At 37.7% G+C, this 17063-nt stretch overlaps 4 protein-coding genes across 4 annotated transcripts; 3 read left to right on the top strand and 1 right to left on the bottom strand.

Moving 5' to 3' along the window:
• The first annotated feature begins 1738 nt into the window (after window positions 1–1738).
• LOC145911306 (sodium-independent sulfate anion transporter-like) lies at window positions 1739–3783 on the top strand. The gene has a single exon (XM_082998607.1). It carries the CDS (start codon window positions 1742–1744, stop codon window positions 3533–3535), a length of 1794 nt encoding a protein of 597 aa, XP_082854733.1. The 5' UTR covers window positions 1739–1741; the 3' UTR covers window positions 3536–3783.
• Window positions 3784–6580: 2797 nt separating this feature from the next.
• Window positions 6581–7669, top strand: LOC145910373 (small ribosomal subunit protein eS24-like). Its single transcript, XM_082997471.1, has 2 exons — window positions 6581–6717; window positions 7251–7669. The coding sequence occupies exons 1-2, from the start codon at window positions 6661–6663 to the stop codon at window positions 7587–7589; spliced, it is 396 nt and encodes a 131-aa protein (XP_082853597.1). The 5' UTR covers window positions 6581–6660; the 3' UTR covers window positions 7590–7669.
• LOC145910372 (uncharacterized) lies at window positions 7662–8778 on the bottom strand. Its single transcript, XM_082997470.1, has 4 exons — window positions 8590–8778; window positions 8400–8521; window positions 8034–8332; window positions 7662–7975 (listed from the first exon to the last, which is right to left on the bottom strand). Exons 1-4 carry the CDS (start codon window positions 8674–8676, stop codon window positions 7812–7814), a joined length of 672 nt encoding a protein of 223 aa, XP_082853596.1. The 5' UTR covers window positions 8677–8778; the 3' UTR covers window positions 7662–7811.
• Window positions 8779–9186: 408 nt separating this feature from the next.
• LOC145911135 (protein FAM149B1-like) lies at window positions 9187–16626 on the top strand. The gene is made up of 18 exons (XM_082998384.1): window positions 9187–9369; window positions 9433–9547; window positions 9604–9712; window positions 9869–9948; window positions 10262–10417; window positions 10661–10770; window positions 10833–11027; window positions 11237–11420; window positions 11869–12037; window positions 12990–13177; window positions 13700–13812; window positions 13875–14153; window positions 14389–14644; window positions 14705–14812; window positions 15011–15218; window positions 15471–15548; window positions 15615–15706; window positions 15842–16626. Exons 1-17 carry the CDS (start codon window positions 9326–9328, stop codon window positions 15680–15682), a joined length of 2460 nt encoding a protein of 819 aa, XP_082854510.1. The 5' UTR covers window positions 9187–9325; the 3' UTR covers window positions 15683–15706; window positions 15842–16626.
• The last annotated feature ends 437 nt before the right edge of the window (window positions 16627–17063 follow it).

Raw genomic sequence — 17063 nt, 5'->3', positions numbered from 1 at the left:
TGAGCAACTGCTGAGCAAACTTGATGATCTTCCGCAGATCCAAATCCTCTAATTATTTGATACAAACGTATCATTCATGAGGCAAACAGAGCTCTTCCGGCAAAAAAAACTATTCATTGTTAACGACCACTTATTGGTCTCTGTACAACCAACACTTGTTGTTACTATATGGTGTATAACATTTCTGTTTTTGCATAATTTTCCTGTACAATAAAATAAATTTATATATGTAATTAAAATTTGTTAATCACTATAATAATTATCCAAAGTGAATAAACCAACAATGCAGCAACATGATGACTCAGAGTATCATGGTTATCTATAATTTTGTGTTGGTTCAAACTCGTTTTTTAAACAATCGCTTCAATGTCAATTAGGATTTTCTGTTCTCTGCAAAATTTGCACTTAACGCCGGACTTTGGTTTAGATTATTGAGGCCCCGCCCAAATATTTATGTATGATTTGAGTTTGCTGCTATTTGGTTCAATGAATCCACAGTACAGGGACTTCGCTGCATTTGCGCAAATGCTTACAAACCACCTGCGGAGATCCGCGTCAATCTTTAAAATAAAGAAAACAAGTTTTACATTAAAAATCATAGATTTGGGGGGAGACAAATCATATTGTGTGCCCACCAACTAAAATATGTATCAAATCAAACGTTTCCTTTTGCGTTGATGGTTTTAGTGAGGATATGTTTTATTTGTATTAGCGGGAGTTGGACGAAGGGCTCGTGGCATTAATCACGCAGCGTATATCAACCAACAAGCCTATGTTCACTGGGTTTCCAATACGAGCTTATTGTATGGCAATATTTTCAAAATATTATAAAATGTGCCCTTTTTCAAGAAATTGATTTTTTTGTCATGCTTCACTTTGTCTTGGAATGTTTTTCAATGATTAGCCTACATTCACTTTTCATGTACAAAAAATCTTGCAACAAAAAACCCAAGTGGTAAAATCTTACAACGAATCAGATAGCTTTTATGATGTATCTTGTATGTTGTAGTCTACGCTACTATGGTAGCAGGGTTGCACAACTAAAACAGTTATGCCAGATTTGTTCATTTAATTAAGTAGGATCCGTCATGTGCCAAATATTTGTGTGACCTTCATACGGAGGTGTGATGTCTTAAGAAACATTGTTTGATTTAAACCACCGCAAGATTATTAAGGACCTCACAGGGAAATACATGTTGGTCGAAATCACCCCGCGTACTAGTGTTGTTTACACCTACCTAGTGGTTTGCTGTTTATTAGACATGTTCAGTTGTTTCCCAAGCATCTACGAATAATGAGTATAAAACACCCGGAAACGTTCGGTGGTCAAGTTTTCTAACTGTAACATAGTGATTTGCCAACTGATCGCAGCATCGACGCAGAATTCGTAGCCAATATATCGTCTGCCGCAAAAATCTAATCTCCAATGGAAGGTATAAAACACTTTATCGATATATTTTGTTGTACAAATATTTACAATTCAACGTTCTGTGCTGGTTGTACTATTCCTTTGACGTCTAATGTAAACACAAATTCACTGTGACGTCATTTAGGTCACGGTATCTAGGCAAGCCAATGATTAACTTGCGTAGGATGTGAAAATTTTTTTGCTGTTTGCAGAACTTAAAAAATGCGTGTTATTCTTGTGTCACCACCTTTGTTTACATTTCATTTTGTTCTGATTCGCAGGCCATTTTGTTTAAAGTTATTTTATTTTTTGCAGATTACTGTAAAAATAACTATGTCTGAAGAATCAGATAGAATCGTGAGTGAAGAAAGTTCACTTCTACCTAACAAAATATCGAAACCGAAGTTGGACAAAGTTAAATCTGTCCTGAAAAACTATTTTCCTTTCAGCAAGTGGATTTCAAACTACAATCTTAAATGGCTGCAGTGTGATGTGATTGCTGGACTAACAGTGGGACTTACTGTTATTCCACAAGGTCTGGCTTATTCTCAAATAGCAAACTTGCCTGTTCAATATGGCCTCTACAGTGCTTTTATGGGTGGATTTATCTACTGTATTTTCGGAACAAGTAAAGACATTACCTTGGGACCAACCGCAATTATGTCTCTTTTTGTAAGAGAGTATGGCAATGGTGATCCAGTGCAAGCTGTTATTCTTACACTATTATGTGGTTGTGTACAATTGGCAATGGGATTGTTTCACCTTGGATTTGTAATGTGGTTTCTGTCTGCACCAGTAGTCAGTGGATTTACCTCTGCAGCTGCTATAACTATTGGGTTTGGCCAAGTAAAACACATCCTTGGTGTATCGACCAATTCTAGCTCATTCATACCAGAGGTGATACAAACATTCAAAAATATTCCAAATGCAAATGTATGGGATATTATTCTTGGTCTCAGCTGCATGGTTTTGCTCTTATTGCTAAGGTTCGTGGGAAGAAATGTTCCTGACTTTGACCCCAATTCTGTGTGTCAAAATGTGGCAAGAAAGTTTATTTGGTACATTACTATTGGACGGAATGCTGTCATAGTAGTTTGTGCAGCGGCAATTGCATTTGCCATCCACTCCCAAAATATTTCAACTTGTAAAGTGACAGATTGCCTCACATTGACTGGCGAAATTAAAAAAGGTTTACCAAGTTTTAAACCTCCAGCGTTCAGTGAAACTGTTGGCAATACCACTGTTTCAGCTGGTACTTTGATAAAACGAATTGGCGTGGGCTTGATTATTGTTCCATTGATGGGTATATTGGAAAGTGTTGCTATTGGCAAAGCATTTGCCAGAAAAAACAACTACAAACTAGACCTGAATCAAGAGATGATTGCAATAGGTGCTGCCAACATCATTAGCTCTTTTGTCTCTTCCTATGCAATTACAGGCAGCTTCTCTAGAACGGCTATAAATGCACAAAGTGGAGTGGAAACACCAGCTGGCGGGATTTTTACTGGAATTGTTGTAATTATTGGACTTGCTGTGCTTACACCATTTTTTTATTACATCCCGAAAGCAGCACTTGCAGCTGTAATTATTAGTGCAGTTGTTTTTATGATTGATTTGGGGACTGTAAGAAAACTGTGGTACACGAAAAAGTTGGACCTTTTACCTCTTACAGTGACTTTCTTGTTGTGCTTTTGGGAGATTCCGTACGGGATTTTGGCAGGAATTGCAGTGTCTCTAATTATACTTTTGTATCCAGTAGCTATTCCAAGCTTTGAAAAGGAATCGATTTCTGTTGAAGAAGATGGGGAGGATAGAACTTTCCTAATAATTAAAGTAAAAAATGGCCTGAATTTTCCATCAGCTGAATATACCATTTCATACATTGAAAAAGCTATAGCGAGTTGTGAAAAAGTGTCCACTGTGGCCATAAGTTTTAAACAAGTATCAACATACGATTACACTGTCATCCAGGCTATTTCAGAACTGGCAGAAGATTTAAAAAGACAAGAAATAACTTTGGTTCTGGCAACAGTCAGAGAAGATGTTCGTACTGCCCTAGTAAATTTCAGTGAATGTGGACTGATTACCTTTGTTGGTAATGTAGAAGAAGCTGTTCCATCGCTTTAGTTATTTTTTTACATCCTTTTAAATTTTCCTTCTTTTTCATTTAACATTTTACAGAAGGATTTCAAATAGTACAAGTTTCTCTGTTAATTGCCTAGTGTTGGATTGAATTTTCTTTCATTCAAAATGCGCTTTCAATATAGAATTTAAGTTTCCTGATTTTTTAAATCACTGTATTTATTGTGCCAATGCATGTATGTGTCTACTGTCAAACCATACAAGTGCAATATGTATCAGTATGCAGCTATTTATAATTTTCATGTACAAATACATCTTAAATGTTTCAAAAATTTCTACAGGATTTTTGCCTTTGTGTACAAAAATTCCAAGGATACTGCTCAGAACCATTGGTGTAGCTAGGCAGGAACCATTGTATCCTCTAAATCTCTCAGTTATAGATCTGAATTTCGGGTTTTTCCAAATGGCCCATTAGTAGTTTAACATTTTCAAGACATAATTTTCATCAAGTACGCGATATCTTACGTGTTAAATTTAAACTAAAAACTTTCTTGCTCGAACCCACACAGTTTTTAACTGGGAACACCACTCTGTCCGAGTGGAGGAGTATGCAACAGCAAGTAAACGCAAGTAGCATAAGAGAAAACCAATGCTGTATGTGTGGTAAAGGTTACAAATGCCATGTATTGTTTAGCAAAACGCAAGCTCGAAAACTTAACATGTTCTTTCATTCTTGTCTTGGGGATTTTTATACGACGCAGGGCAGTAACTACTTTTGTTTAGTACGTTTAAATTCTCCGACGCAACGCTCTAGTTCACCGAGGCCAGTACGGGAGAGGATTGAAAAAAATTCAAAATCTGCTGTTCGTATGTGCGTTTACATTGCCGGAAATGCCTTGTAGCACCACGCATGTTTCCCAAAGTAATTCCTCATTTAACTGGAACGCAGTCGAAACGAATGATGCAGACGGAGGGTTCCTGCAGAACTCCCACAGCTTTTTGGCATCCGGCTCGACGACAGACCTTGTTTGTTGCATCTTGTTATAATTAACTACTATGTTATCTGCTTAGATTCAATCTGCCACCCAACTACCAAACTAACACAGCAATTATACTATCGCTCAATCAGCATGTTTTCTGGTTCTTATTGCGCTTCTACGCAAGCACAGTCTTTCAAAAATTAGGTCGCTATAAATCCATCACGTATTAAAGGTCACTTTTTATATCAACTGCCTCAGTCACTAATGCGCTCAGACAAAGCGTTTATTTCACGCCAAGTGATATTGCAATTACGTGTCGCTCAATTAATAAGTCTGCTTGTAGAGTCAATTTCGTAGTCTACAGCAAGATCACGCAAGCAGACTTTAGTAAGTCACAGCAGCAGCCAAACGAATTTATTTTAAAGCCTTTACAGCAGATCCGTTCAAACAGAACATTACGTTTTTATGAAAGATAGCTCGCAACCGACAACGATTTTAATCGCGCATATATCCTAACTTAATTAGCAGCTTTATTTGCTTGGGAAAGAAAAAAAAGGCTTAATTGTAGAATAGGATCTTGTTTCATAAATTGCATATTTTCCTGCTTCTCGAAGCAGGGTTGTCAGACTAAAATAAATGCCTGAACTTTTGTAAAAGTCCAGTTAAAAGGTATTTTCTGATAAAACGTAACCTTCTCTGCGACAGAACTTGGTTTCATGCATTTCGCAAGTTGTGCTTACAATAGAAATTTAAGGTGATTTTTCAAAGTTAAAGACTTGAAAGTTCATTTTTTGCTTAAGTACGTTGGAGAGGCACGCTTTGTTTCTTAACGGGTTATTAAACTGCTTGTCTTCCGCCCATATGCGATGATTCATTTTTATATTTTGGATAAATTGCGTTGAGTTTTTCACATATTATTTTGTTTACCATATCCACAACACTATTTTAGGAAATTTGGCTTGTCATAATGCGGAAGATTTTAATAGTTTGTTTGGTCTTTTGAAACCGCTTTCAACTCTTTACATTTACACCCCGGCTTTCGCAAGGCTCCTCTTAATTCTCTATATAGCTATCTCGCTTTCGCTACGTTTTTCAACTTGCGCTACTTTCTCTTAGTCTTATTCGTCGTTTTTTTGTAACTTTCCTCGTCTTTGATGTCGCCCTAAATATTTGCAACTCTTTCCGCAAATAAACAGATCGTAACTTTTGGTCTCACAGATCAGTTCCGATCTCGGTTTTGGTCTCAGATCGAACTTGGGTCCAAGAACGGATTACCGGTGACACGGGACCTGTAGCAAACTTGGTGTCAGACTAAGACTTTCTTGGCGTGACTTGATGTTGGGTCGCGGTGATGCAATTTCGTCAAAACCTTCGGACAAACCATCCGCGTTCCTGCACTATTACAACATCACTGCAAACACACACGTGGCTACGGTAGGGTTTCATAAACGGTGTTTCACTAAATAACATTATTTGAAGAAATATTTTGTGTAAATTGTGAAACACAGAACATTACAAGCCAATGTGTCACCACTTTACTTTTTACTGCAATCGCCCTTTTCCTTTGTTGCACCGCAACTCAACTATAAGAACATACAATACGTTTGGAACAAAAAACTGTGAATGTAAAGAAGCTGGGCGTGTGTTTTTCGTAGTTTGTTCACCGAATCAAAGTTAGATTTAAAAAAATTTGAGATCCCTGGACTACGAAACAAAACTTCTAATAAAACAAGTTTATGCAGCAAAGCATCAAACAAGCACGCAACCAAAAAGAACAACATTACCCATAATTTACTGTCAACACTCAACTTTACCGCACAAGAAACACTTTCGACAAAACCAATATTTGCGGAAACATCTGATACTTTATAAAATCAATTCAAGCAAAATCAATTGACGTAAATTAATTTTTTAACAGTAATTTACAAATACAATTTCTTAGTTGTTGTTTTGTCGTTCGGTTACTGTCGTTGAGTCCATATCCAACTCTCGAAAAGGTTAAAAGCATATCTTTACTTGTCCTTTTCATCCATGATCCCGATGGACAAAATCCTGTTTTCGCTTTTTGTAATAGTTTGCCCCTCACTTCAAAAACTTATGTTTGAATAAGTGTGAATACTAGGCATGCGGGACTCGCAGTGCGTTGAGTCGATCTTTTTTTACGTCGTTGGAGGCTGAATTAGCTTAGAAATGGCGAGTTCTGTTACTATAAGGACGAGAAAGTTTATGACCAACCGGCTTCTGCAGGTATGGAATTCGCTCATGTTAAAAAATTACTTATGTTTCATCACTGGAGATCGGTTTATCTAATTATACCCATCTGACACAGTAACTCCTAGATTGGAAAGCTAGCATCTTGCGCTGGTAACTAGTAACTATTTTCGGCGAATGTTATTTGCGCGAAATTGCCATGGTTTGAGTATATGGTATTGATTAATTTTTATTGCGCTAATTGCTGGTAAATTGACAAAGTGTTTTCCAATCTGGGGTAACATAAGATACAGTACATTATAGATATTGATGACTGTGTTACAGTCACCGTCACATGTTGGACAGATCCCTTATATACCTTGATAAACAGTTCATTGTCTATATTTAATCATTTGCTTATTGCATTGAATAATATAAACTTCGAATAGCTATGTGTGTTGTTTAAGCAAACTACTAATTAACACCATTTGCTAAACTTCATTTGGCAGCTTATTATTGCTTAAATGCTTAGTTTTGGTGTAAAGGCTAGGTCGTATACTCTATTTTACTAATAATGTTTTTCTTTTTAGCGAAAGCAGATGGTCGTTGATGTCCTCCATCCAGGCAAAGCAACTGTCAGCAAAGTGGCAGTTCGTGAGCAGCTTGCAAAAATGTACAAAACCACATCCGATGTCATCATTGCGTATGGATTTAAAACCCAGTTTGGTGGTGGCAAAAGCAGTGGCTTTGCTCTGGTCTACGACAACTTGGATTACTGTAAAAAGATTGAACCCCGCTACAGACTGGTCCGCCACAAGTTAGCTGAGCCAATTTCCAAGCCGTCGCGCAAGCAGAGAAAAGAGAGAAAGAACAGACAGAAGAAATTGAGGGGTACTGCCAAGGCAAAGGTTGGGGCCGGAAAGAAGTAAACAGTACACCATTTAATGTCTTAAATTTACTTTGTGATGTATCATGCCTCTCACTTTGTGAATAAAAGACGCACAAAAGGTTTTCTTTGCAAAAAATGAGTTTATGGGTTTAAAATTCCATTTCATTGTATGTATGGTAAAATTGTGGGGTTATTTACCCACAGTCAATTACAACAACTTTAAAACGCTGAAGATATTGCACCAAGTTATACAATCAATATGTCATAACAATAAATCAAGCACAGTGTCAGACCATTTCAAACGTCTTAGAACATCTTTACATTGCTGAACAATTTGACTTATTTCTGGGCATTGAAGTAACACTTCTTTTGCTTGGTTTAATGTTATTTCACTGGAACCAACTGGCATGATGACATCTTCAGAATCTAGACAAATTCCTGACATAAATAACTAGCAATACACAAGTCAATAACATTAACTTACAACATGTACAATGTTTTCCACATGTTGCTGACTTATCTTCACTTGTTTCCATGGCACAACTTCTGTCTTCTGTTAAGGATAGAATAGATAAGTCGTGCATTTCTCCATTTCGTACACAATTATTTGAGCAATCTCTCTGTGATGACAAACTGTTGGGTTTGATTCGCATGTCTAAAAAATCTTCTGCAACTTGATTAGTCTCAATTTTTGATATCTCTTGCAAAATTCTTTCTGCATCAAGAACAATGTCATCTGTAATTGGATGCCCTTCATATGCTGCACTGTACGCCAGAATTCCTCTGAGAATAACAACTTCGGTTTAAGATCAAACAGAAATATTCTATAGACAAATCATTAATTTGTTACTTTAAAATTCCCTTTATTTGGGATAAGAGAAAAGATGACATCATTCCATGCCTAAATCCATTATTAAACCCATCTTGTATTGTTGCATTCTGTCCAGCTGTTGCTCCAATAACATACCCATCCTTAAAATGAAAAAGCGTATAAACGGAAATACAGGCAAAGGCAACTGGAACGTCTTATTTGCGGTTACCTTTTCCCTTGCAACATGAACTTTGTTCCACTCCTGGCTTATAATGGCCATTTCACTGCAATCCTCATCGAATACATCGTCATCCATAGTTGACAGTATATGTAGCACTTGGTTTGGCAAGATTAGCAACAAAAGGAACCTGTATACTTCGTCTGACAAAGTTCATAGCAAAGCACGAAACAAAACAACATTCCCAGATTCTGTTACGCCCGACTGCTTTACGATACGATTCAATAATTTCCATAACCCATGGTTACGTTTTTATGTTGCGTTATTTTGTTTAAATGCCATTGTATTTTATTGTTACGTCAAATGTAACATATTGCCCCATTTCTGTTTTTTTATTTATTATGAGTCAAAGTTGAAAAAATAAAATCTATGACAGAATTTTAAAAAATCATACAAATATACATAAAAATTTTTGAAAAGGGTTAACGTGTAGCTGTCAAGGAATATCTGTTGTAGTTAAGCACTCCAAGCTTACCGCGCTTAAGCGTAATCGTAACCGAGATAATGTAAATGGCTGACGTTTTTTTTTATGTTTAATTGTGAATTGGCAGATTCAGTTAATCCTGCTTATGCTCTAATTCAGCATTTTTGTCTAGACTGCAAAAACTATGGGGTATTTAAATCGACAATCATGAATAAGTTGTTGTATGTTTTTTTGTGAAAATGTCGGCCACCTATACATCTCAATGATGAAAAAGTTATAGCTGATTAAACCCAAAGCACAAGCATGGCTGGCAGATTTAAATTGCAACAAAATAACATGCTTGAAATGTAAGTTATTTGTCTTTGAAAAATCTAAAAGTTTAACTCCTGTGTTTGTGTTGATGTATTCAGACGCGGCCTTTCAAGGGGCAGCATGATGGACCATGTGAGAGATGAGGTGCTGCCTCCTCAAGCATCTTCTGGAATGTTTTACTTTGACCAATCCAATCTTTCACATTTACAAATAGTTAGTAGTTTAACTTGTTACAAACAGCATGTACAGCAATCTCTGTGCATTTACAGGATTCTGATGAAGATGATGATAACTCGACAATCAATGGTGAAGCAGATGGAAACATTCGAGCATTCCAAAGCAGCCCAGTGCATTCTGATGATACGATCACTGCTTCAGGTGTTTTTTTTTTGTTCATAAAATATGTTTTTACTTTTCACTAGCTATGCCATCCCAAAAGGCAAAAATCACTGTGTCAAAATATCAAATGTTTTATGAAAAAGAGCATTCCTTTAAGACATTTTCCCATAAAATAAACTGTCATTGTCTTTTAAGACACATACTGGACTGGGGAAAATGGCTTTGGAACTGGAAATACGACGGAAAGAAGCTCTGTTTACTCCTGGGGTGATGATGTAAGTGTAAAAATTGGTTGGGGTCAAAATAGATATATCTTCATCATGTGTAAATAACATTTGTTATGTAACAAGGGCTTTAAATAACGTTTGTTAACCCTTTGTAGACCAATTACATTTTCTTGAAGCTCTTATCTTAACCCTAATATGTCAAAAAAACATTAAGATTCCACATATACAGCTCTTCGCATGTTATAATTGCTAGACTGTGTGTTCCATTGTCGCTACAACTTGTAAAGCAACATCTAATCCTGAAAGTTTTTATTTATTAATCACATTAGGGAAAGCAATTGATTATTTTTGTTGTTGGCAGGAATTTGATCATCAAGCAAGCAAACAAGTTCGTCAAATGTTTCAAGCAATAGAGCAAATGCTTTTTGAAGGTGTTCTGTCTGGAAGCACATCTTTACAACATGAATGTCGGGAATGGATGTCTTCTTTTCCACATCTGCGAATTCTTGGAAAGCAGGTAAACTTTTTTTTCTGCAATGTAGAGACGCTTTTCCAAACAAACCTATTTGTGGGCTACAGTTTTTTTAGGATAAAGTGAACTTTTCAATGTGTGCTAAGTAATATGTATTAATTGTTGTGTCTTCAACTTTCACCAGTGTATTTTGGGGTTTGTCTTTGTATCTTTTTGTTAGAATTTTATCGCATTGCATGCTTTTAGCTTAATAATTTTATTTATTTAACAACATTTGGTTTTCTTAAGTTAATATCGCCAAGAGAGGAAGGGTTCCAGTCTGTTCCATCAAGTACAGATACAAGCAGAGCACATTCCAGGACATCATCAGATTTATCAAAACCTGCTGATGATGAAGGGTATAAATCAACAAAGCTGCATTTTAGAGTAAATCAATTGTAAAATATTTCAATTGTCGCAGCCTTATGATCAAAGGCCACACCATGTACACTGAACCAGTTCCTCGCCATCTTTTACCCCAACCTGAACCAGAGGGTGGGCATGTTTCACCTGCCACTATTCCTCCTCCTGGAAGTGACATGTCTTACTTACATGAGGAAATCATTGAGCAAGATGGATATGTTGAGGAGTATCTTGCCTATGACATTCGTGAAATGTAGGTGATATAATACAAAGTGTATATTATAACTCAAGGGGGTCCCCTTTTATGTGTTGTGGCTTTGATTTCCTCCTCATTTTTGTAAAGCCATGTTTATTAGAAGATAATTACATTGATTGACATTCAAAATTAAATGGTTAAAAAAAACTTTTTTTACCTTCAGTACATTATTGAAAGTTGGAAATACTTGCATTGTTTTTTAACAGGGATGATGAGGAAAATGCCAAGAAATATCATGTTCCGCGACGTCGGAGATTGGGCTTTCCACCAATTACTCCCAATGCCTGTGTTAAAGATACTGTGTTAAATCATCTATTTGACCAGGTCTGGGCGAACATTGTAAGTGCCTGGTCAAGGACAAGCTTCAATGCTAAATCATCGCTTTTAAAGGTCAGTTGTTATGTGTATATTTTATTGTTGATAGTTTCACAATTTAGTAGTCAATGCATGATGTCTTGGCTTTCAATTGTCCATTTTTCTGTTTATACAATTTGTTTTTGATGGAAATTTCTGTAGTTTCTTCACACTCGCAAGCAAAATTATAAAACATCACAATTATTATGATACAATAAAAAAAAATATCGTTTAAAATATACAGATATATCAATCAGAATATTTTGTATACTTTCACAATAGTTTTGCACCACAATGAATTCTCTACTTCTAATTCCACTTCATGCAGTAGATAAAGTTCCACACACCCCCAATTCACACATTTTCTTGCTCAAGCTTGTTGATTTCCTTTGTATTTCCATTCAACTATGTACCAGTTAAACATGTTTATGGAAGTTCACAACAGGTTTTGAAAACCTTTTTAAAGTGGCAATATATTTCACAGCAAATGCTTGAGCATAACGGTTCCATGTCTGTGGATGGAGATCACCCAACAAGCAACAAGTCAGTTAAGTCCCTTCACAGCAGACCAGGTGATGAAGTTGGCAAACTTGTTCCCAAACAATCAGCAACAATTGGACCAAGTATGATGTACATGTCGTATGACCCCAGAGGTACTAGTCCACTAATAATTAATACTATTTTTCTTGCAGACATTTTGAACAAATAAGCCCTTTTTTAGCTGCGAAAAACCATGAGTTAATTAATCTAAAATAAATGCCAAAGCTATTATGCTTGCACAATGAGAAGCATGATAGCTTTGGTATTTATATTCATAAACCCTTTCTCTCATTGGTATTTGTGTAGCTGGTAATTGTGTCACTGATAAACAATTTGAGTTGCAAGTATAGTATAACAATGCGAGAAATGCTAATTTTAAAGAAATGTCATTGGCAGTGCCTAAATAATGCATAAGTCTGCACCAACTTGCTTTGTCTGATGCTTTTATCTTGCATTTTGCACCTATAGCTTAAATAGCAACAATTCAATCTCACACACCTAGCAAAAATATATCATATATAATCCTTGTATTTGAAAAACTGTTTTCATTTAAATCTGTGTGAATCAGTGTTTCTCAACCTGTTTTTTAGTGTGGCCATATGCTATACCTCAGGTTTTTAAGGAGTTTCATAAAAACACAAAAGTTATAATAAAACCACAAGAACATAGCAAAGTTATGCAAAGCAATTCAAATATGAACTTTGTTTGAACAGCAATTTCTGGCTGTTCCATCGGTAAAAGCCCTAATTATTTTCACATAATGGAATAGACTCCCTGACCAACAAATAGGGTTGACTGTTTGGGTTGAACAGGTTTGTTTAAACAGTAAGCAAATAACTGCACTTATGACAGAAATAATGGGTGCAAAATAGGTTTAACTTTCATGTCAAATACAAAATTGTGCAAATCAGTATTAAAACTTTTTTCTGAATAAACGGCATATCAAACATAAATGCACTTAAACCTTTGTCACAGACATTTTATTATTAATTAACATGAAATAGTGGTTGTATTGTTAAATTTAACATTACAACTAGAATAACGCTGTTGTTTCGGATTTATAAGATTATGACGATGACTACTACAACAGCATGCGTACTGGCATCGGTGTGGACCGTTCGTTTGGTGGACCTGTTTCCCATCTCTTCCCATCCTTCACGAACCCTTCCAGATCTTTCTATCCGAGCGATTCGTTATTGCCGCCATCCAGGGGCAACTACATGGACGTTGGTCGGCACGTGTCCTTCGCTTCTGTAAGTATGAAATAGTGTATTTTTGCGGGTCGCAGGGATTTACTTACCTTAATTTGGGCAGTGTGCATAGTGTCCAGGAGGTAAGATACAAAATTGTCCTAAAATCTGCGCATTCGTACAAGTTTGGATAGTGCTGTTGGTTGCAATTTGTTAACTTTTCACACTTTCCCAGATTAATATTTGTGTGACTCTAACTACGCAGTTTGAGGTTATGTGTGCAGTGTTTCGGTCACGAGTATTTGTTTACAAATGACTTTCAACCGATGTTCCGCCGCCTTTTTACCGTGACGTAACACTTATAAACTTTCAAAATTTAGCGGCACACTACATATCAATATATGAGTTATGACCTCACAAAAGTATGTGCCCCCGTTGCTCGGTAAATCCTGCCTAGCAATAAGGTCTTGATTGGCTTTAGCTCACCTGGCTTCGTATTGGGACACCGGTTGCGAAGCACTGCTCTAAACAATGGATTTTAAAGTAGTAAAATCTGTTGGATTTTCAAATATAAAAAAATTGCAGGGTCGTCTCTCGACTGCTCCTCATGGTAACATGGGAGACATGAACTCCCTCAACGACCTGATGAAAATCAGCCAGAAAAAGTTGCAAGTGCGGAGTGACAAAATGCTCAATCAGTAAGTTTGTGATTCGACGAGTCATGCAGGACGAAACACTCGAATCCCTTGCGGCTTTACAGGAACGACGACCTTAACGCACCTTTGGGCCAGGACAGTCGCTTCGCCATCCGCCCATCGTCGAGTCAGTTCGCCAACGGAAACACATCGAACCTGAGCATTGGATCTGTAGCTCAACACCTGTCCACTTTCAACATGGGGGGAGCTCCAAGTCCCTTTGCACAGAACAACAGGCCGACCACGTCGAAAGACAACCTTCCTGTTGCTTCCAACCGACAGCCAAGCGCAACAGGTCGAAGCAAGAGGTTTGGCAAACCTGGCCGACTCCTGCCTCTTGATGGGTAGGTTGTAAAAAATCGCAAAAACTGTGCTATGTAGATGCCACATACCAATAACTAATAATAGTCTTTCTGAAAGCATTAATTATTTTATTTTGCAGTCGGTTTTCAAGTTGCCGAGTCTTAGTGGCCAAAAGCACAACAAAGTTTTTTAATTATACTTAAACAGACCAAAGAGACTGTACAGTTACAATTTTATTGAGGTTCACGTATCCAGGTTTGTGTTTCCTCTTTGCAGTGCGAAGACGCCGAAAGTTGACTTCGACGGTTTTGTGAAAGCGACCAAACTCACGAGACCAGGAGGTAACGCTCCGACAAGCTCCAGTTTCGGCGGGATCCGCGTTAACTCACCTCCACACGCATTCCAACCACCTCCCACAGCTCCGAACCCCACCACTGTAGGCAGCTCCTTCTGGGTCAACCAACGTCTCCCACCTATTGCTCCAGGCCTGGAATCCTTGCATGAAAATAGCTTACTGGATGTCAAGAAAGCGGTATGTTGGTTGCTGCCAGTGAGTTAAATACGAGATAATGTTGTTACTTCATTTTTGTAGAGAGGAAAAACTGCGCACATTCGTATATCGAGTGCCATCGCAGACGACAAACAAGTTTTCAAGGGACTCGACTTCGTCTCTCGGCCGAACACCACCCACACATTTAGGGTAGATCCCTTAATGTAGAATCCCGATTTTTTTTCATTGCCGCTGAAGTGTGCTCTTGTTTCAGAGTGTGACTGAAAGTGATAAATATCAAACGCTCGAGAGTAAAGTGAAGTGGAAAATATATAGATACTGTCATAACTTCGATTGTTTTCTTTTCTTTTGAACGATGTTTAACGCCTTTAAAATTGCGATCAATAGGCAGACAACATAATTCCGAAACGCGCAACCTCCGTAACTCCGTCCAACCTGACGTTCGGTGCTCAAGGCAACTCGATAACAATCGGCAACCTCAAGTCGACCAGTCCTTCCGGAGCCTTCTTTCAAAACTCTCCGGGTTCTAGCGCCCCCTACCCACAGCACTCCTCTTACAGCCCGGATAATATTACCGGACTTGCTGGAATTACAGGTTTGGTTTGATGCCATCTTTATTATGTATGAAGAGATGTTGTCGGACTAATTGATTTCTTTTCTGATTTGCCCTTTTCAAAGTAGGTATTTTGTCCTGGAGCTAGAGAAGCAATTACTCTTGTTGCTTTTAGAATACTGAGGATGCCGCATAGGCGAAATATATATATTAAAACAAAACATCTTGGTTGGATGATTAAGTAGCAATCCTAGTTATCACTTTTTGATAGTTTTTATTTGGATACCTTTCTAGGTAAAGGAATCAGCATGGTGGGAATTGGGCAACCAAGTTCCCCTGACGAGGAGCCGGCACCGCCTCAAAACTCCTGGGGTATGTATTATAACCACAAGTTGTAAGATAGAACAATGGTTTGACTCCATCCTATCTGTGCCTTAGGTCACTCCTCTCAAAACATATCCGCGTCTCAGGTTAGAAGGAAGCGACCGGTAATGGGTTTCACGTAACGCGTCTTGCAAGTGCGGTTGGACGTAAGTTTGCATCTTTATTTCCCTGTAGTTGTAGTTTATAAAACTGTGTGGTTGGTTATCTATAGCTTCAAATTTCTCTTAGGCATGCATAACTTTTAAGTTAGCAAGTATTGAACACAATGTTTCTTTGTATAGACCGCCGCCTTTACAGCATGGCAACAACGGCCTTCTGACGTCATCCGTGACGTGGCTCTCATTACATGTGATTGCCGCGAACCAATTAGTACACAATGCACGATCCATACCGCATCAGGACTAACCGTTGTTTAGTGCAATATACCTCGATTGAATTTCAAGTGCGGTGCTACTTGTACAGTTGATGTAGCGAACGGCACCGAAGTTACTGCGTCTCTACTTCTCACCCTTGCACATACAGTGTATTACAAATAATTATCGCGTTTGCACGAGAACACATATTGGTAACTAATATGGACTAGTGCGTGATCGAGCTTCACGGCACAGTATTTAAATTGAAATTGGTTACTGGGTTATAAGAATTTTTAGACAAACACTATAGTCCATATATAACTGATGTAAAATTTATTGGCAGTATAGACACGTCTGGCAATAAAATTTACAGCAGTTATATATGGACTATATTTTTGTCTATGCAGTACCGTCAGTTATTTTCCTGGGGTTACATGATGTTTGGATGCATGAAGAATAGAAATACGACGCTTGTGTGATCGCAATAATGTTGTACGTCACATTTCACGTCGAATTCTATGTTATTATTTTATTGGACTTGCCTGGCGCTTTGTGGAGCGGCTGCTCGGTACTGGTATAACCTGTGACTTTTTTTAACTATTTTTACACCGACCGTTTTGCTATAAAGCACGTTCTTCGACCTGACTTTTTGAAGCCAGTGCGCCAAGCAGCTACACACGTCATTTCGCGTTTTTGTTTTTCAATAAAATGTGCCCCTGCAAAACATGTCTATTTTTGGCAGAAAATGCCTACCAGAGAGAAATGAACTCCCACGTGGCGGTGGGCCGCCAGTTTTTACACTTCAATAAGATTCTGTTAATTTTAATTAGATTCACAAACAAGCATTAATCAGTTACCGCACTGGGCTGCCCACTTTCGGCCATAATTAGAATTAACTATGCAATTATTACGGCAAACGTAAAACTCTCGCAACATTGCGTCTACCTCCTTTTTTGTTATGAAACAATCCTGATGGTAAACAGTTTAACTTTCAGTGGTTATAGGATTAGAATTTCAGCAGATAGTGCGATAGTGTATGAATAGATCTCAGAAAAAACGTCCTTCGCTCCTGTATATCAACAGGAGGGGAGCAAATGGGAAACTAGAATCTTGGACGAGAAAATCAGCAACGTCCATGTAGTGATTTTGA

Source organism: Ascidia mentula, chromosome 8 (assembly GCF_947561715.1).
Source record: "Ascidia mentula chromosome 8, kaAscMent1.1, whole genome shotgun sequence".
NCBI lineage: Eukaryota > Metazoa > Chordata > Ascidiacea > Phlebobranchia > Ascidiidae > Ascidia > Ascidia mentula.
The sequence above is the reverse complement of the archived record's forward strand: the minus strand, read 5'-3'. Positions and strand labels throughout refer to the sequence as shown.